Genomic DNA, 20,421 nt, shown 5'->3' on the forward strand with positions numbered 1-20,421 from the left:
CTGCTCGCGAGGTTGCCTGATGGAGAGACTGAAGTTTACGACTGGGAAACCGCGCGATCAACTTGCCGTGCTCGAGGTTACTCTCCGGTCCCCGTGAAAAACAACAACCACGCAATCTCCGGGGCATGAACGAGGATGACGGTGACAGGCGCACTGTAAACAACCTTCTCTTGTGCCGGTGCGAGAGAAAGGACCCCTACGGGAGGGCAAAGGGCGCAGCCTTCTTGCTCCGCGAAGCTCGCGTCAGCTACGTTTCTTTCCTCATTTTCCTTTAATTGCTAGGATGTTCATTTCCTGCGATGGCTCCACGCGGGCCGAATTCAAGGGCTTCACGCTCCTTCTGGTGAGGAATGGTTCTTCTGCCGCTCGCGCGCCGTCGCTGGAACCCCGGCCATTGCCCAGGCAACGGTCGAGCGCTGTGGCTCTCCGGCACCGCCCACCCGCACGTGCGCGCTCCCAGCCACTTCAACAAGCTGTACTCCCAAGGCTTGCACTTGTGGAAAGGGTGTGTCCCTGTGGATCAGGGAAAATCGGGTCCACGCGCCACATCTTACTCAGCCGCCCCTTCAGTCAAGGCGTTTCTGCCTTGTCTGTTATTAATGATTCCCCAGCACGTCCAGATTCAGAACAAGTCAGGCTGTTACTCTCTGCCAAATTCCCTTAGCCTGCGCTTTTAATTGCGAGATTCTGTGTATTCATTTGTAAAATACATCAGCAATGGGTGACCTAACATTTTTATTTTAATAATTTTTGCTGTTTTAATTTGTAAGATTACTTTTATAACTGTTGATTACCCATATATGCAATTATGGTTGTACATTTTTTTTACTTTGCATTGTGGTGTAAGACTGAATTAATAAAAACTGGTTAATTATCTCTAAAACCATTTATGCACTGGAGGTTTAGTCGTGGCAGGTTGCCCTTCCTGCACCCAAATGGGGGAGCATTTGGCCTGGTGCACCTCATCTGCCCCTGATTTATACTCCTGCATGAGAGCTGGGGCAGTGAAGTTCACAGTGCAGAACGGTCTATGAGGCTGAATCTCCTACCGGTTGTACTTGGAAGTAAGTTGCACTGATCCCACTTCTAAGTGCAAATTGCATTTCTGCTTTGGGTAAATTAATTTGTTGGTAGGGAGTAAGTATTAAAACTGAGATATTGAAGTTCCGGTGAGCTTGAAAGTCCAGGTCTGTAACCTGACTTGTTAGTCTCAGTTATATGTATTTAGTTGCTCCTGATCTTGACCTTACTTGCTTTGCAGCTGGAGCATTATTAAGTTATAGTTATACTAATGCAAAAATATTATATAGTTGATGGCTGTTTTACAGGCATTCCCTGATAGTATTAGTGAAAATACTATTAATACAAAAGTAGACATCTAATATTTTCTCTTACTCCATCTACTGGAGAAAAAAGTAAGCTCACTAGTGGCACACAGTCAGATCTTCACAGACTAAATATATAATTTGTAAATGTAATTGATTCTCAAACTCACAATACTGCAAGAATCTTTTAAAAACAGATTGAATCTGTCTTCACTATCTTGTAGACAGTCTTTCTTTCGAAGTATATCCCATGTCCTGTTAACAGGAGGGAAAGGCAGAGGTTATGAGATGGATATTACTAAATTGTCCAGGGATGTAAAGTCGCTGTTTGTAAAGTCATCTGTCCAAAAGTTCAAATCACTGCTCTGTCATGAAAGCTTGTTGGGGTGGGTCTTGGGTCACTCACGCATTCTTGATTTTAACCTATCTTACATGATTGTTATAAGGATAACATTGAGAAAGAACAAACATTGTAAGCAGCTTTGGACCTCATAGGTAAGAAAAATGGAATATGTATGAATAAATAAACTTTTCAGCTATGTTGGAGATACTTATGTAATGAAGGAAATTTTGAATATGCACGTAAATAGTGCCTCATTATTTCTTTGAATGGTACTTTTAAAAGGCATTGATCTAGACCTGTGAATTTTGTGAAGTGCTCAGAGTTAACTTATTTGAATTGTTGTAAATTTGATAGTTCTATAAATGTGTACTTTCTGAATCTACCAATAATTGGCAGTATAAACATATAATAGAAGCTTTGATCTCTTGTCACAGAGCAAAATAAGGCTAAGTAAGTTTCTGGGTGTTTCCTAATTCTTATGTTTGTATTATGTCATTCCAGCCAGCTGTATCTGTGGGGAACGTTGGTCAGCTGGCTGTTGATTTAGTAATTTCCACACTTGGGATGACCAAAGTTGGTTACTTTTATACTGACTGCCTTGTGCCGATGATTGGAAATAATCCATATGCAACAACAGAAGAGAATACAACAGAACTGTGTATAAATGCTGAAGGTATGTGTTCTTTATTATTATTTATTTAATATATTTATATATATCACACTCCCCGAAGCCTGTGATGAGCATAAGCATAATCTTGTCAATACACTCTTGGGTATTGATTTTGCCTGTGATTCTATAATATCCTTTATTCAGAGAGATCTTCTACTTATGGCTAGTTCACGAATTGGAACTTTTTTCTATGTAAATTATTCTGGATATGGTAGAACTATCTGACCTGACAGTTCCTTGTTTATAGTGGTTGTTTTCTAGCTGCGGTCTTTTTGAGTTCAGGGACAGACACCAAAAATGCCACCAGGAAACATCAATAACTGGGAATGTATTTGTTCTGATATGATTCCGTCACACAGTTGTGTCCATGAAATGGTCAGGTTGCACTCAGACTTCTAAACTGGCTTGCAGAGTGTCATCCTACTCAGGTCTGTTAAATAGGGCTTGCTTGCAGGAAAGTATTGTTAGGATTGCACTGTTGGTGAGGTGGATCCAGACAACTTTTCCACTCTGTCTCAAATGTATTTTGTTTACACAGTTTCTATGACCCCCCCAGTGTAACAGTTTTGGGTGGTCAAAGTAGATTCTTCCTCCATTCTATAGCAGCAGAAAAACTGGAGGATACTGAAACTGTGCTTTGTTTTTAATCCAGTTGTATCATTGGATTACAGTGGACTGTTATTTGCGTGGGCTAAGAGAAAATTTAAAGATTTGATATCCAAAGAGCATCAATGTGGAAAGGCATAGAAGTCCTTATCTGTAAAAAACATTTTATTTTAAAAAACATGAAATAACACGACCTGATTTTTCTGTTTTTGCTGTTGTGTGTTGAACTCTATTAGTTACTGTATGTTACACTTCAAATAAATATCTGTCTACTGTATTTCTCTTGAATGTCAGTGAGTATCACAGACGTAATTACCAAACCACTGTGTGATGACATCCATCTGCAGACCTCGAAACTAAGTCCATAAACATGGATTTTCTCACCCCATAAACATCTTTTAAAATGTTTATTTTTATAATTGAGGCTTTTTACTTTGCTTAGTCTCCTAGACTAGCGATCCCCAACCTGTGGGCCGCGGACCACATGTGGTCCTTCGACTAATTGGAGGTGGGCCCCGAAGGATGCCTTCTCCTCCCCCCGGCCCTTTACTTCACCCCCCCCCAGCCGTTTACAGCACACTTCATTGTTGTGGCGTGTCTGTATCTTATTTTGAAGGGATGTTTAAACATTACCATAGTGATCAGAGAGCGCTAGGGCAGCGGTTGAGAGTAGAGGAGTAAACTACCCCCCCACCGGGCCTCAGTAAAAGGCGTTGAGTGGTCCCCGGTGAGTGATCCCCGGCGTTGAGTGGTCCCCGGTGATTAAAAAGGTTGGGGACCACTGTCACCTAGACCACAACTAGGGCTATGCCTGAGCTCAGAGTTTGATCCAGCATTCAATTAGCCTATTATGAGGATGCTATAGGCTTGAAGGAATCATACAATAGGTTTGATGGACATTTAAAAACCAATTTTATTTCAGTGGTATGGATGGCTTGGTTATTTATGTTCATTTTTCTTTATCCTCTCAGTATTACAGTAGCAAAGTTACTGAAGGGTTGGGGCCTGAGAAAAGTTTTGAAGTTGTTTATTTTTCTGACTAATTCAGACGTTTAATATGTCTGCACTAAAATCCTACCTATCTTCAAAATACCTAAAGTTCCCAATGGACACCCTGTTTAACTAGCAAACCCTTTAGTACTTCTTCCACCAAAATCCAACAACCTTCTACTCTAAGTTGACCATCAATGCGAACGTCAAACTCCTTTTTTTCTTTTCAACAGTCCAGTCCACCATAAGTGATTGGCTGAGGCTTTTGGAGGGTGAACCTTGAAACCTTCCATTGCACTGAGGTTTTCCATCTTGTTGGTAGTCAGCTTCACCTTCTGGAGTCCCATGTAGTTTGTTAACTGAATGTGACTGAGTATGTGACTTCTTATACTGTTTACGCTGTTTCTTCCCATAGTGTATGCAATGCCTTCTAAAGAGCTAGTGGTTTTACAGATCAGATCACCATTCATAAAGGTGTGTATCTCCACCGGAAGAATTATTATACTTCTTAGTGTATACTATATTTTGTAGTTCAAAGGGCTAGTGATAAGATACAGTTTTCCTAATAAGAATTTTAAGATTACTGTGATTTGTCTTGGAGGGCATTTTAGAATGACTCATTCAGATTTTCTTCAGTTCATCTGGATTGCTGAACATACACATAAACAGCCACCACCATTGCCTCACAAAAAGTAGTCAAGAGTGATGCGTCTATCCATGAGTTCACTTGTTTGGGCCAGTCTGATTTATGTATTTATTTTTATTGATTTAAAATATTTTTATGCTGCCTTTCTGCCCAGTCAGGTCCCCTAAGGTGGCAAACACGAAACATTATTTGAACAATTCAAAACAATGCTTAAAATTATTAAATAATTCAATAAAAGCATATAAACATAAAGCAATGGGTTTATAGAATAATAGAAGTATAGAATAATAGTTAGAAGGGACCTCATGGGTCATCTAGTCCAACCCCCTGCACTATGCAGGACACTCACATCCCAATCCCTCATCTACTGTAACCTGCCATCCCCTTGAGCCTTCACAGCATCAGCCTCTCCGTCAGATGGCTATCCAGCCTCTGTTTAAGAATTTCCAAAGATGGAGAACCCACCACCACTGAGAAACTGCTCTAACTGTTAGGAATTTCTTCTGGATGTTTAGACGGAATTTCTTTTGAATTAGTTTCATCCCATTGGTTCTGGTCCGTTTCTCCGGGGCAAGTTTATTGTTTATGAAGACATCAATCATTAAAGGGAAAATTGGGTGATACACAATCTTGTTAAGGCTATGGGTTAGTGCAGTGGTCCTTACCCTGTCCAGACCCAGGATCCACTGATATATAAGCATGTAATGGGAAGTTGGAGGGAGCTAAAATTATAATCTTTCCAGTGTTGAGCCCAGGACCACTGACAGGAAACACTACTTAAGTACAGGGAAGTGTACCATACTGAAGAATAACCCATGGGTTAAAGTTGTGGAGAAAGCCTTTCTACCACTATTGGAGCATGCATAGAAAGGCAGAGTGTTTGGCTTAGTTCTGTAAACAGGATGTCCTTCCAAAAAGCAGCAAGAATGGCAGCTCTGTAGAGGCTTATGATTCACCTGAGGCTTCTAACCTATGGGTTGAAGATTGCTGGATTAATTAATATTGTCTCATAAAATGCTGTTCAGAACAAGCACTAGCAATAGTTGCAGCACATGTTGATTTAAACTGACACACTTGTGAACTGCGCTATAATTTTTGGTGGCAACATCACCCGGATGACTGCCTACCACAACCTGTGGCTCCATTTGTGCATGAGTCACCCCCCCCCCCCCATTCAAACACTTGCTGCTGGCTTGGTAGTGTGCATTATGCCCATTAATCTTACTGCTAAAGTAAAACAATACACAAATTTTAGGGCCATCTTGTACAATAATGTATTGCAAAAATTCTTGGTTTATTGGTATATGAGAACATTTCATTTAGAGAAGATAACTCCTGATGGCTGCATTGGCATACCTGAAATTCTCTGAAATTTTGACAAGGCTTTGATTTAGTTCTTTTTCAGTCAGAATATTCTTATGTTATAAAATACATTAGAACAAATAGAACAAATAGATTGGAGTACATGTCATATTATATATATATATATATATATATATATATATATATATATATATATATATATATATATATATATATATATATATATATATATATATATATATATATATATATATATATATATATATATATATATATATATATATATATATATATGTAAGTCTTAACAGTACCAAAATAATTTATAATTTGTTATTTTCCTCTCTTCATAAAAAGAATAAATACAGGCACTTCTGTGATGTTTTACTGTCCTGGGTGAAAAGCTGCAGCTTTGCCAGAGTTGTTCTTTTGTCCAGCAGTCATGCTTACCAGCGTAATGATCATCAGCTTCACACGTAGGTCTATGTGCATGATGTAATTAATGTATATAGGTGCTTGATTACTTGTCCTGGCACAAGTTGCCCAAAGTGGGTCATATCTAGGCAGTGGAAAACTGATAACATTTTCTGCAGCTCATTATGTTCAGTGCTTATCTGGTGGTAGGGGGATGTTGGTCACATACTCTAGGTTTGAATTACGTGCTGGGTCTTAAACCCAACTTCAGCAGCCACATAAGTATACCAAGCAGTCGGTTAGACCCAGTGATCCATCACCAGCAGTCCTTAAAAGTTGAGTCCTGAGGTCAAAAGAAGAGTTGGTTCTTCCATGCTGGTTTTCTCTACCAGAAGGAGTCTCAAAGCGACTTACAATTGCCTTCCCTTTCTTTTCCCTGCAACAGACACCCTGTGAGGTAGGTTGGACTGAGAGAGCCCTGATATTACCGCTTGGTCAGAACAGCTTGGTGAGCCCAAGGTCACCCAGCTGGCTGTATGTGGAGGAGCGGGGAATCAAACCTGGCTCGCCAGATTAGAAGTCGATGCTCCTAACCACTTCACCAAGCTGGATTTTAGTTGTAATTAAATTAATAGACATATCTATTTTTAATGAATTCTAGGTAGTATGGCTTCCCCTTAACTGATTGCATATTGCCAACTACTTAGTAGTGGTGAAATTATGTCTCCTTTTGTGATATAATGAGTTTTTGTAGTGGATTTAGATCAAGTACTGTGTCAGTGCAGTTGCTTTTTGCTGCTTTTGTTCCCTGTGTGGTATTGAAATGGTAATTAGAGTTCTTAATAAAACTAAAAAGTCAAGAGGTATCTGAAGAAGTGAGCATATCTGAAGAAGTGAGCAGTGACTCACGAAAACTCATACCTTGCCAAAAAATTTGTTAGTCTTTAAGGTGCTACTGGACTCTTGCTCTTTTCTGCTGCTGCTGGCAAACCACCATGGTTACCCATTTTGAGGTATGAAGTCCGTTGCAAGTTGACTTTTTGCACCTTATGCATCTGTCTTTTGGTTTCCTGATAGTACTTCACTGCGATACTTGGTTTCACCTGCTGTTCAGAAAACAGTTCAAGATATAATGCAAAGATTGAACTGGAAAGAACTGGAGAAAGTGGCAGCTTTCCCTAAAGTAAATGATGACGATAAAGTGCTCTACATTCCAGGAGGTGGCATCACAAAGCGATTGTTCACTAAAAGGTTGGTGAGGAAGTAACTGGTTAAAACGGTAAATGGGAAGTTCTGTATTTAATATGCGCTTATTGCAGTGTTTCCTCAAGTCTCTGAGGCGGGTTTGAGGGGGTTAGTGGGGTTAGTTAGTGCTCGCCTGTTGCCTAACGTTGATAGTGTGGATTGTTTTAATGGTTTTAACTATGGGTTTTATTATAATTTTTATCTTGTAAACCGCCGTGAGCCTAAGGGAACGGTGGTATAAAAGTTTAATAATAAATAATAATGAATGTCTTCCTGATGTCTTTTATCCTCTAATTTCCCCCTCTGGCTCAGTCTAATCTCCAAATGTCTTTTGTTCTTCATTATGACTTCTGGAACCTGCCCTTGCTGTGTCCTGGCTTCTGCAGCTGATTGCCCCATCGCTCATGATCTTCATATGGACCTTAGTTTCATACCGAGAGTTATCATACTTAGGCCTCCATGGAGTTGCCAGGTCTGGGTTAGGAAATATCTGGCAATTTTGGGGGTGGATCCTGAGGATGGTGGGGTTCAGGAGGAGGAACTTCAATTTTGTGTAATGCCACAGAGTCCACCATCCAAAGTCCACCCATTTTGTCCAGATGAACTGATCTCTGTCACCTGGAGATTGGTTGTAATAGCAGGATAGCTCCAGCCACCACGTGCAAGTTAGCAAACCTACACTTCCATCAAATACCTAGGTTGCCTCTGCCACCCAGCTTGCTGTAGTGTAGAGAACATCGAACTTTGATGGAAATGATCAAATATCGTCAGAGCAGTAAAGCTCCCTGAGTGAGTAGTCTTTGGTTCCTTACTAGAACAGGGTACAAATGGAATTATTAGGTTCCTTGTGGCAAAGACAGCATATGTTGTAAAAGGAACATGCTTCAATAATTAGAATTCTTTCCTTGTTTACTCCTAGAATCATTATGTTTACAGTACAAATTAATAGTGCTTATAAGGAAATATATTTAATTATTACACTACTTTTTATTTTAGTTGTTCAGAAGGAGTTGAAATGGTGGTTTTGCTGAAATTTTGCTCAGAAGGGGACAATATCCCTGATGCACTTGTTCTTGCGGACTATCTTAATGAATGGCTTCAGATAACTACAAATCAAGTAAGTATTTGTCATCAAGAAGAAACATGGTAGGTTTAGACAGTCAATGACAAAGATCGCTCTACTCTGACGTAGAAATATTTCAGTTTGTGAATGATGTTTTGTAGTATTCTGTCCTTTCTGTTTGAAAGGCAATGAACATGTGAAAAAGTATTGTATGAGTCAAACCCTTGGTCTGTCTGGCTCAATATTGTCTACTCTGATTGGCAGCAACTGTCTAGAAACTCGGAGAAACTATACCCCACACATTTCTTACTAGAAATTCTTTTAGTTGGCGCTATTGATTGAACCAGGGAGTACGTACATATGAAGAAGAAGAAGAGTTGGTTCATATATTCTGCTTTTCTCTATCTGAACAAGTCTCTAAGCAGCTTACAGTCACCTTCCCTTTCCTCTTCCCACAACAGATACCCTGTGAAGTGAGTGAGGCTGAGAGAGCCCTGATATTACTTCTTGGTCAGAATAGCTTTATCAGTGCTGTGGCGAGCCCAAGGTCACCTAGCTGGCTGCATGTGGGGGAGTGCAGAATCGAACCCAGCTCGCCAGATTAGAAGTCCACACTCCTAACCACTACACCAAGCTGGTACTGCAGCTTTACAGTTGAGAAACACCGGAAACATTCTTCAGGAAACCCCCAAAATGATATCAGCAAGCTACATCCCAGCCACACCCCTGGAAGTTACATGTCACCAGAAGTGACATCATGCTCTGTCACCCCCCCCCCCCCAGAAAGGGATCAGTGGCCTGCTGGCCTGGGAACAGGGCTGGGGCAGGCACCCGCCAATCCGTCACCCCCTGCCACTCCCCCAACACAGTTAAGTTAAAATGAGAGTACTTACCACTCTGGACTCCATTCACTACCATGTGCAACGAGCCTTGACCAGCAAGGATTTTTATGACCAGGGTCCATCCCATTTCCACCCACTCTAGGCCCATCATTGGCCATATTTTTTGGGGGGGGGGCAGATCAACATATATCGTCATATTCACCCAATAAATTATTTTTAAAAATTAATTAACTCCCACCCAATTGATGAAACCCTTCTGGGGCTATTTAGAAAGCCCAGGTTTTCACAAGAATCCTGTTGAGAAAGCCTAAGGTACTGTATGACCAAGCCACAGGGCCTCCAACAAATGCCAAATGCAGTGACAACTGCAGGGCTACTATTCAGAATATGGTATTTAGTGTATGATTAAAAGGAGGCTGCATTTATTTATCCATTCATCCATTCATTCGCTTTGTGCCCCGCCTCTCCTGGCATTATTACATAAACACATTATTACATAAACACAACATTATTACATAAACACACAGACCCACACACAAAAATGCATTAAAACATATGCGGTGTTATAGTATTTAAAAACATCAGAAGCCATAAAGATAAATTTTGTCAGTAACGGGCAGCAGCCTGTCTTGTTATGCTCACACACTCCCACCTGCTCATTGCTGCTGTTCAAAGTCTTCCTGGTTTCAGAAGTCTTCAATCTAATTACATTGCAATGATGCTGCAACATGTAGCAGTAATGGTGGCTTGTGGAAGCGAAACGACCACCCACTTGTCAAGGCACCATCATGACAAAACTGTAGCTAAATGAAACCAGGAAATCTTTGTGTATAAAATCAGGGTTGTGCTCTCTGAATAGAGACAGATGTGAACTTGAGCCTTGTAAAAGTTTTGAAACATCTTGTTTTTCAGGGGACACTTTGCGTTTCTATTTGTTCCAGAACTTCTGTGCATTGCAGAAGATTCTGGGGTTTCTTAGGGCACTTATTCACTTTGTCTGAGGATCTGCCCTGGATTCTTAATCTTCACTGTTGGCTTTCATCAGCTGCATTTATGACTAGAATCAATGTTGTGTGTTCAGCTAGTTTAAGCTGTAGCTTTAGTTGGCTAAGTTCACTTACTTATTATATTTATATTTACTCATTATGTTTATATACTGCCCTCCCCTGAGCCTCAGGGTGGTTTATATAAAATTAGTGGAACAGGAAACAGTACAGATAACTCAGTAGTTCTGAATGGTAACAATACAGTGATAACAAATAGAACAATAAGATTGAACAGTGGAACAATAGTGAGAACAGTAGCATACTGACGGCCCCATGGATTGAATGAATTGGAAAGTGGGATATAAATTTATTGCAGCTGTCTATTGTGAGGAAAATTAGTTGAGGGGGACAAACGATCATTAAGAGATGGTTGTCACCCACCTCTTTCTCTCCTTCCCTAGAACATAGTGTTAAAGTTCATTGGCCGAGACCCAAGTCTGCAGCTTATGCGTAGTAGAATCCAGTTGACCTAACAGTTTGCTAGTTGAATTGTAGAGGATCAACAAAGGCATATTGTTGGGTAAATGCAATTCTATTAATGCTATATTTTATTTTGCTTTTTATTTTCTGAATTCAGCAGAGTGGCAGTTTTCCTGCTAAATCTTCCAAATGGAAAACACCAAGTTCTTGGAAACACCTCTTTGGCAATGGCCTTCCACCTTCATTGTTTTAGATCCCACTTATTTTATGTATAGCCAACTTGTACAAAACTGAAGTTTTCTGTTTTGAATATAAGCAGCAATTTCCACAGTGTAATGTTGTATAAAATATATTCTCTGTGATCCAGTTAAGCTAACACTTCGGCATGTTTCAATGAACGCATACAATAAAATATACGTACTCAGTGTTTTTGAAAGAACTTTGCTAGCTTCTGGTTTGCCTTGTCTCATTTTAGACTACTAAACATTATTCCTAGCCTTTCTGGTTAGGAAAGATCCATAAAATCCCTCTACACACAGTGACTTCGCTAAATATTCCACCACCACCATTTGTTCCTTGACAACCTAAACTGTTGGCATAATATTCCCACCCAGCTGCAGCAAACAGAGGTAAAATGTAACTGTCCTGACTTTTCTGACATTTCCACAGGGTTCCAACATTCCCTGAATTATTCATCCATACTTTCCTCTGATTATAGAGAAACATTCTTTTTGAAATGTAACACTGTATATCAGTATCAGTCTTTTGGGATGTAAGATGTAACTAATGCCATAGAGAAGAATGTCTTCCTCATTTAAGTGAACAAGCTACAGGCTTTGGAATCCATCTGGGGCAAGAGTTTGGTGGAGCTATTGTGTTTACTCATTCATGGAAGCTTCTGCTGGAATGAAGATATATTGATGTTCAACATAAGGTTTATCAATGGAAAAACTGCTCTAAGATGTATAATTCACCTAGAGGAGAAAAGCAGACTTCTGTAGACGTCGTGGCTTAAGGAGAATACACACTCTTCCTATATAAAGCTGAATACAAGAGAATATACATGTATTTCATTGCTTCAAAAATCCTTGAACTTGAATGACCTTGGAGGTAGAAATTGGTACAGTGTACTCAAGCACACAGACATTTAGTCTGCCTGTGAGCTGGGCAGCTTCAAACATGGGAATACTACAGTGCAGTACCATACACCTAATAAGTTCATGTTACCATTTTCCTCCTCGTTCTGGCATATTCAGCGGAAAGGAATGTGAAAACCTGAGGTGATGGTGATTTCCCTCTAGCCTAGTTTCCCTGGCTATCCCCAGAGCTCTGAGCCTCACTGCTTTTAACAGCATCTACCTACCTTTCTCTCAGTACTTCATCTTTAATTGCAGCACAAAAGGTGAGTCTGCTCTCTTTTCTAAATCTAGAGTAGCGCAGTCAAAAGCTTGTCAATTTCCCATGTAGGCAGATTCGTTTTTAGGGGTTGGTTTCAGGGGGAAGTGACAGGCTATTTACTCACCTTCACAGAAAATCTCATCTTGCATTTGCCAGCAGCAGTGTAGATCTTGCTTATCAGCTTATTTACCTCTTTTCTACTCTGCATTTCTCGCCGACGGTAACCTGAAGCAGTTTATTCTTCTGTTCTTCACATGAAACCTGAAAAGTAGGTTAGGTGTATGTGAATAGCCCAGGGTCATGCAACCAATTTGTGGCAGAATGGGGATTCAAACCTAGACTTCACAGATGTTAATATGCTACTCTAACCAATATATTATACTGTCATCAAATTATTATTTACCACCATTTTAAAGACCATTTTAGTAACTTCCAGATTGAGCTATGCAACTTGTACTTCATCTGCATCTCTGAAAATCAGAGGGGCATTGCATGCCAACACCCAAAAATATCACCTTGTAGAGTTGGGTTGAGTGATCCATCAGCAAAATGTAGTGACTGTCATGGCTCTTTCTCCTTCCCTCAGCAGCTATTTCCAACCTCTGGAAAGCTGGTTCCTAGAACCACTGTGCAATATTAACTGCATGGTCAGTGGGCTTCAGAGAGGAGGGCAAAGGGTGCCTCCTCTGGCATTGCAGCTAAAATAAGAGGGAACGTTTGTCCACTTTCTCCTTCACTGCAGCCTGCTGACTCATGGACATTATACCTCACAGGTCCAGCAGACTCAAAGAATCCACTTTGCTGGGCGCAGAAATGGCTGTGGGGAGATGCGAAAGTGGGAAAGATCCACAGTCCTTGCAGAAGACTGGATTTGTATATGTATTAGTATCAAAGTAAATGTATGCTTGTTGCTTAGTGACTAAGCAACCTTGGGAAAGAAAGATATTTGTACCAAGCAAAACAAAAATCCATTGGCATACAAGAAGACAAATTCAAAACCAACAGACAATACTTGCCAGTAGGAAGATGATTTTATTCCAGTCCTTAATACTGTAGGAGGTGCAATCTGTTGTTAGATACAACTTTAATTAGTTATTGCATCACACCAGGAATCTTTCTGCCTCTTGGTTATTAAAAAATTGTCTAACTTGTACATGCTGGATTTATTAGAGGCTGCTATGTAAGGTTAAGACACTTAATTTATACTTCGCCTCTGTTTCCATCCTTGGCTGAGGTGATCAGTTGCAGATACTAGGCTAGAACTGATCATCAGAATTGCATCATTTTGCCAATCCTGCTCCCTTGCCAGGTTTTGTTTATAATTAACATGAGATGTTTGTTTATAATTAACATGTAGATTTTCCCTCCAGACTACAAGGTTTAGATGCAAGTACCTTCCTTTAAGAAGTGTATACTCTGGGGACTACTGTTAGATACCTTGTTTTAACACACTGGATCCTTAAAATACAAGGTTCCGGGGAAGTGCCCATTTAGATGGCTTGGAAGAAGAGAGGCATATCTAAATATCCCCCAAACTGCGCAACACTGACATAAGAATTCTCCCTCTTGTACCACCATGCCAACCTCGCTCTTTTCTGATGCTCCAGGAAAATGAATGTTGTCTCAATCTACCCCGCAAGGCTACTGTGTGGATGGCGCCGCCCCCCCTACTGAACTGCTTATCCTGCCGCAACCCCTGTGAAAGAGTCGTAACCCCTGTGAAAGAGTTGTTCTACCCCCAAAGTGGTCCCGATCCCCAGGTTGAGAACCACTGCCTTGAAGTGTCTTGAATTTCAGCTTGGGCCTAACAATTGCCATGGTTTTCAAGGCATATTTTTAGATGAAGGTTTTTTTACTGCCTTTATTATCCACTCAAGCACCACTTTCTCCTTTTCCAGAGCTTTTTGACACTGTGTCCATATTTAACTTTTAAGTTACTTGAAAAACCTGTGATTTAATTTTATGTCTCAGTCCTACATAATTATGAAGTTGTATGGACAGGGAACCATACTCCTACATGAAGTGCATGGTCAAGTAAGAATGATTCCCCCTCCCCCCCAGTACCTTTTGCATTAGTAAATAGTTCGGGCTCAAAACACACACACAGACAACCAGGCCAATTTAAAAAAATATTTAATGCTGCCAGAAGTATAAAAAATACAACAAGAATGGCAGTACAAAGTATCTTCTAATGTGTTCTTACATCTCTACAATTAATACAAGCATAAAACAATTAAGACAATTTTGTTTTGCAACATCTCTTGCTGGTGGTATACATCATTCCCTGGTTGGTGTTTACGTTGTAAACAGATACTTGTGAGGCCACCTGGGTATTGCTCAGACCTCAGTTTTGTTCTTGGCGGAGGGGTCATGTCCTGCTTTGCATGCCAATAGTATGCAATTTATAGCTGCAGAATATTCACAAGTCTTGGAGAGTTAGGTGTCCGTCATTCTCTGCCTACAGACACACAACGCAAAAAAGTCACAGGTTCAGTACAGTCAGACGTAGATGTGCTCACGTTTCAGTTTCAGTTGGATTCAAGATTGGGGGCGGGGCATTGAAATCTTTACCAAATGGACATACTCCTAATAAGCAGTTACTAGAAGACACTATGTGCGCATACACACCTAACTCCTTGCCAGATGCAAATGCCCTTAAATGAATAGTTATGAAAAGTGCTAAGACATCAGCATTCTCAATAGCAGGGGTAGTCAAACTGCGGCCCTCCAGATGTCCATGGACTACAATTCCCAGAAGCCCCTGCCAGCGAATGCTGGCAGGGGCTTCTGGGAATTGTAGTCCATGGACATCTGGAGGGCCGCAGTTTGACTACCCCTGCTCAATAGTCTTGTTCTTGATTGAATTAAGGATCAATAGAACAGTTAGATGACTTCCTCTTTGCTGTTATCACAAACCCAAAATCTAGGAATTCTGTTTCTTTGCTTGCACAGCAAACCTGTAAACAATAGTTTTTTGGGGGGGGGGGGGAGGGGGGAAAGAGACTTTGTAATGGATGATACAGTTTGCATAATTGGAATGAAGCAGAGGACCTAACCCGGAGTATCAAAAGAAACAAGGAACAATTACACTGTTTGATGATACATGAAAGGAAGTGTTTAAAGCTTTAATATTTTGGTAATCAGTGAACAAGTAATTTAGTAAATTTTACCAAAAGGAGCAAATCTTTGATTGTTCTAAACTATGAATTTTGTTAAGTCTAAAAAGTCCAGACACTTAATCCAACACCTTGGCCTCTTTGGGAATTTGCCATCCATTTACCTAGAGCTCCCAATTCTGCCTCAGGAAGTCAGGCAGGGAAAATGCAAGGGCAGGTTATAGCAACATACTGCAGGGTGCTTGTTCCCAGTAGATTCTAAGGATGAGAAATGGCAGCAAAGGCAATCCAAGGGGATTATTAAACATGATGATGATGAAGGTTTCATCAACTATATATTTGATTTATACCCTGCCTTTCTCATCATAGGGAACACAAAGCAGCTTATATAATACACTTCCCCACCAATTCATATTCATAAAGACCCTGTGTGGCTAGCCCAAGGTCTCCTAGCCAGATTCTATGGCAGGGTGGGGATTTAAACCTGGGCTTTCAGATCCTAGACTGACACTAACCACACTGGCTCTACTGAGGGGCAGGGCCAGCACTATCCACGAAATAACTAAGAACCACCTAAAGGTAAAGGTATCCCGTGCAAGCACCGGATCATGTCTGACCCTTGGGGTGATGCCCTTCAGCAGACTCAATACAGGGTGGCCTTGCCAGTGCCTTTCCCAGTCATTACCGTTTTATCCCCCAGAAGCAAGCTGGGTACTTATTTTACCAACCTCGGAAGGATGGAAGGCTGAGTCAACCTTGAGCCAGCTGCTGGGATTGAACTCCCTCCCAGCCTCATGGACACTTCAGACAGCATGTCTGCTGCTTAGCAGTCTGTGCCACAAGAACCACCTACAGATATGCAAATCCACCAAACTTGGTGACATTGTGAACCAACAACTCTAGTTTTGCAATGGTCACTCAACTCCAATGGGAAGCCAAACACCTCTGCCTCAATAGGCTAGCCAGCCTTCATAGTACTTTGTAACTTGCTCCCAAGGCAGCGAACATGCAAGTTAATTACAAATTGACCAATGCAATATTGGCTCTCGAGGCTTCACTTTCCAAAGAAACTGACCTGATTTCATGAAATTATAGCTTGCATTAATCTACGTGCATTCATTAATGAAAACTGCACAGCAGCTACTTTCGGTAAGATTTATCCAAATTTGCTACAATCCAGCATTTCTCTGAACTGTCTCTGAAGCTGCTTTATGCTTTTTGTTTGTATGTAGTAAATAGAAATTAATAAAAACTGGGGAGGGGGGAAACTGAGCTGTCAGGATGAGATCATAAGGCTCACAACAGCACAGCCGTCCTAAGACGTCCTGCTTCGGAGGCATTGTTAACATCTGTAAGTGCAAAGGAAGCAGGGAGTGCTAGCAAAACCTACCAGCATTCCTTGATAACTGACACAGGCAGATGAGAACACTCAAGATTTCAAATTAAAGTTCAGACCTGAAAGCCTTGATCATCTCATCCAGAGAAGACAGCTTGGAGCCTAACCTTGTCTCCACTTGCACAATGTTTTTTTGTTTTGGGTGGGGGTGAGAGGTCAGTGATTTTTGCCACTTCCCCTTTACTGCAGCCCAACCATTTCAGCTCCCATGTTCCTGGGGTCCATAATTTCTGGAGACAAAGACTGACTGCTGCGAGAGAGGAGAAACTGCAATTTATATTTTATTATATCATCCTGCTTGCTATCTAAACCTAGATAAAACTGTTTAGTTCTGTTGATTTGATTCTGATGATACAGGAATTCTGATGAGTCTTAATTAGGCAACACATTTTTTAAATTTCTGTTTCTTGTCTATTAAATCAAATAAAGAATAGCATTTGAGGGCACACATCCAGAGATATGATATAGGTCCAAAAAGATGACTTTTTTTTAAAGCACAAAGAATGCTTAATATATTTAGCAAAAGATGATAGGAAAAATAATTGCATCCTGTCTCTTTACTGAGTTTAAACAAGCAAGGTAATTCATCAGCATTGCTTCACTGCTCAAGGAGGTATCTCCGCTGAACACAGGGGCTCAGTCTGTATTGGTATTTACAAGAAAAAGGTCCAAATCTTAGTAAACGGAAAAGCCAGAACACAGAGGAAGGTAGTCAGACAAGAAGAGATAACGACCTGCATTTCAGCAAAAAGGTAGTGAAGTTTCAACTGGAATTATTTTATTTATAAAATACAGGCTATTAATTCCCATGTCAATACACTCAATAATTCAATGCTACCAAGTTTTGCTCGAAGTGGGAAATTTTGGAACACCTACACACATTTATTTATCTTCAAAATAAAAGGAATTTAAACCTTATAGTCCCTTAATTCTGACCCTCATATAGTCTGATCATTAATCATAGCCAACCAAATACCTACCCCAAGAATAAAGGGCACAATAATCTCAACATTTCTTTTAAAATTGTGTTCTGAATTGCAGAAATCACTGTGGAATATTACTGGTATATATAGATCAGGTGTAATGTTCAAAAGTACCCAACTGTCCACCACCCTGTAGCCCACCTTACATACACTGCTTTGGACCTGCAGCTGTACCCCAATGTCTTTGACAATGCCTTTTTGCTTGGTGGCTGCTTCTTGGGTTGGGGAATTTTCAGGAACAATGTTGTATGCAATATAGGTATATGCACTGGAAAGAGGGCACTGGCCAAAATCATTTCATCCTTGGCTAGTGGAAGACTTCTTTTGGATCTCATGGTTTGCAAACAATGTCATAATTTAACCACAATGGACCTAGTATTATTCCAAAACAGGGCAATGATCAGGAGTGGAGGCTGAGAAGAAGAGGGTAAGAAATTTTCTTTAGTTGTCTTCCAAACTCAGTTTCTTCGTTTCCTTAAAAAACAAAAAATCCTGCATCGTTGCAGTGTGCTTATTTTGATGTGGCTTTCAGAAATACAAACTAATTTGTCAATTTTTAACATTGCAATGAATAGGACTCAAGTCAAATCAATGAGACACACCAAAAAAAAGTTTTCACATTTAATGGAATGTTTGAACTTTGACATAAACTATTAGCTTCCAACAGCAACTGAAATTAACACAACTTCCCCTCAAAATAGTCAGTTTTGAGATAGGGAACCAGGTTCTCAGAAGTCTTATAAAAATGTAACATTTTCAAGTCTCTTGGTTTTAAATAAAGTAACTACAGGCATAACTACAGGCATAAATACATGAATGCAACTTACAGAATAGAAACTGAGAAGTAGCCCTATCTCCTTACATTAGATCTCAATGGGGCAATTTACTAATTGTTACGTTAAGAAGGGTGACATTTCGATGAAGGTCAGTGAACTTCTCAATCAGTCCTGAAATGATGGGAATGGATGCGCTGCTAACTACAGTGATGCTTACTTTCTTTGGGTCAGTGAAATTTGTACAAACCTGGCTTTTAAAAATACAGTTATCTACAAAAAGTGTGATTAAATATAGAGTTATAAAATGCCTTTATGCTAAGTCTGGATCATATAAATGCTTCATAGCATATTACATACACATCACTGTAACTGCTTTGCATTCATATTACGACACCACACCATTTATTGCTTATATCAGAAGATAGGTGAGCTGGCGGAACACTGCAACTCCATGTCTACCCTAGAGCTAGTGGAGAATCAATTAAGTAATATATACATACTTGCTGAAAATGCACTTCTGATTACCTATGGAGAGGGGACAACTTTATTCCAGGTGTCAATTTGGTTTCAGAAGCACCTGCAATGAAAAGTCCTGAGACTGTGGTTTGTGACTAGTTTAATCATGTGTCACACCTTACAATAGTGCATTGATCATAGACTTGGGAATTTTGATGCTGCAAGTCATATTCCCTCCTCTGGTGTATTAGCAAAACACTTGGTCTGCAAACTATGGCTGCCATTCTGCATCCAGTAAACATGTGGAACTTAAGTATCTATTTGTGGGGCCAGACGGTTACAGCCTAAAGCACACATTCACATAAGGGAAGCTTGGAAGAAAAATTTCCAGCCACAGTAAACTCCAATGAAAATGGCTGTACCAAACCCAAGCTTAGTGAGAATAGGTTTCCAGTATAACCACCTTTTTCTTTTTCTTTCGGCCTCACTCAGCCTATGTTTCATCTGCTGCACCTTCTGTGCTGTGTTGGCTTTTCTGTCCTCTCTCAGCCGTTTCCGAACAGCACTACAAAAGCAAAAAAGTTAATCAGTTTTATCTAATCCACCTTTATCCTACAGGTATGGAACAGGTAGCAAGACTTTAAAGTCCAAAAATCAACTTCATTGATATTTATATTTAGTGAGTTGGAGCCAAAAGGAGCTCATCAAGCAGCACAAAGGTGCATACTCTAACAGAAAGGCACTACTGGAGGGAGAGTTTTCAGAATTCCCCTTTCTCCTGCAGACCCTGCCCACCATGTAGCCATACTCCATGCTGTTTACTAGAGTCTCCTGCTTCTCCAGAGCACTATTTCAGCAAGCTCATAGGCTGCAGCAGGAGAAAAGAGGTGGAAAAGTCCCATTCCATGGGCTTCACTCTTGATGCATTATTTAAATCTAACTCAGTGTATTTCAAAGCAGGTTGCATTATATCAACTTAATCCTGGCTATTAGAAGCTAGCCCAACCAACAGAGTCTTCTCAACATTTCTGGAAGGTAAGAAGATGACAATGACACAAAGTTGGTTTTTTGTAGCCCGCTTTTCACAACCCAAAGGAGTCCCAAAGCAGAATACAATCACCTTTCCTTCTTCTCCCCAGAACAGATATCCTGTAAGGTAGGTGAGACAGAGAGAGCTCTGAGAGACTGTGACTGGCTCAAGTTCAACCAGCTGGCTTCATGTGCTGAAGTGGGAATCAAACCTGGCTCTCCAGATTAGAGAGGCTGCCATTCTTAACCACTACACCATGCTGGCTCTCTTGTTTAAGTTTCTGAGATAACAGTGAGTACCTGAAATAGTACCAGGGAAAAAATGGAAGCCAATCTG

General features: G+C 40.4%; 2 protein-coding genes across 5 annotated transcripts in view; one reads left to right on the forward strand and one right to left on the reverse strand.

Annotated features, from left to right (window-relative positions):
* Positions 1 to 19: 19 nt before the first annotated feature.
* Positions 20 to 11,369, forward strand: PSMG2 (proteasome assembly chaperone 2). 2 transcript variants are annotated; one of them, XM_077352814.1, is made up of 7 exons: positions 20 to 343; positions 2,170 to 2,341; positions 4,350 to 4,408; positions 6,258 to 6,376; positions 7,392 to 7,565; positions 8,556 to 8,676; positions 11,088 to 11,369. In XM_077352814.1, the coding sequence occupies exons 1-7, from the start codon at positions 284 to 286 to the stop codon at positions 11,181 to 11,183; spliced, it is 801 nt and encodes a 266-aa protein (XP_077208929.1). In that variant the 5' UTR covers positions 20 to 283; the 3' UTR covers positions 11,184 to 11,369. The 2 variants fall into 2 exon arrangements, with proteins under 2 accessions (XP_077208929.1, XP_077208930.1); XM_077352815.1 differs by having other exon boundaries at positions 11,091 to 11,369.
* Positions 11,370 to 14,444: 3,075 nt separating this feature from the next.
* Positions 14,445 to 20,421, reverse strand: part of PTPN2 (protein tyrosine phosphatase non-receptor type 2) — a 45,173-nt gene continuing 39,196 nt past the window's right edge. For 2 of the 3 annotated variants that reach the window (XM_077352828.1, XM_077352826.1), the window contains one exon: positions 18,432 to 19,620. In XM_077352828.1, coding sequence (XP_077208943.1) covers positions 19,413 to 19,620 — 208 coding nt within the window. In that variant the 3' untranslated portion in view covers positions 18,432 to 19,412. Of the gene's footprint in view, positions 14,787 to 18,431; positions 19,621 to 20,421 lie in introns of those variants that run through there. The other variant, XM_077352827.1, reaches the window with a different exon arrangement.

The sequence above is a fragment of the Paroedura picta genome, chromosome 9 (genome assembly GCF_049243985.1).
Source record: "Paroedura picta isolate Pp20150507F chromosome 9, Ppicta_v3.0, whole genome shotgun sequence".
NCBI lineage: Eukaryota > Metazoa > Chordata > Lepidosauria > Squamata > Gekkonidae > Paroedura > Paroedura picta.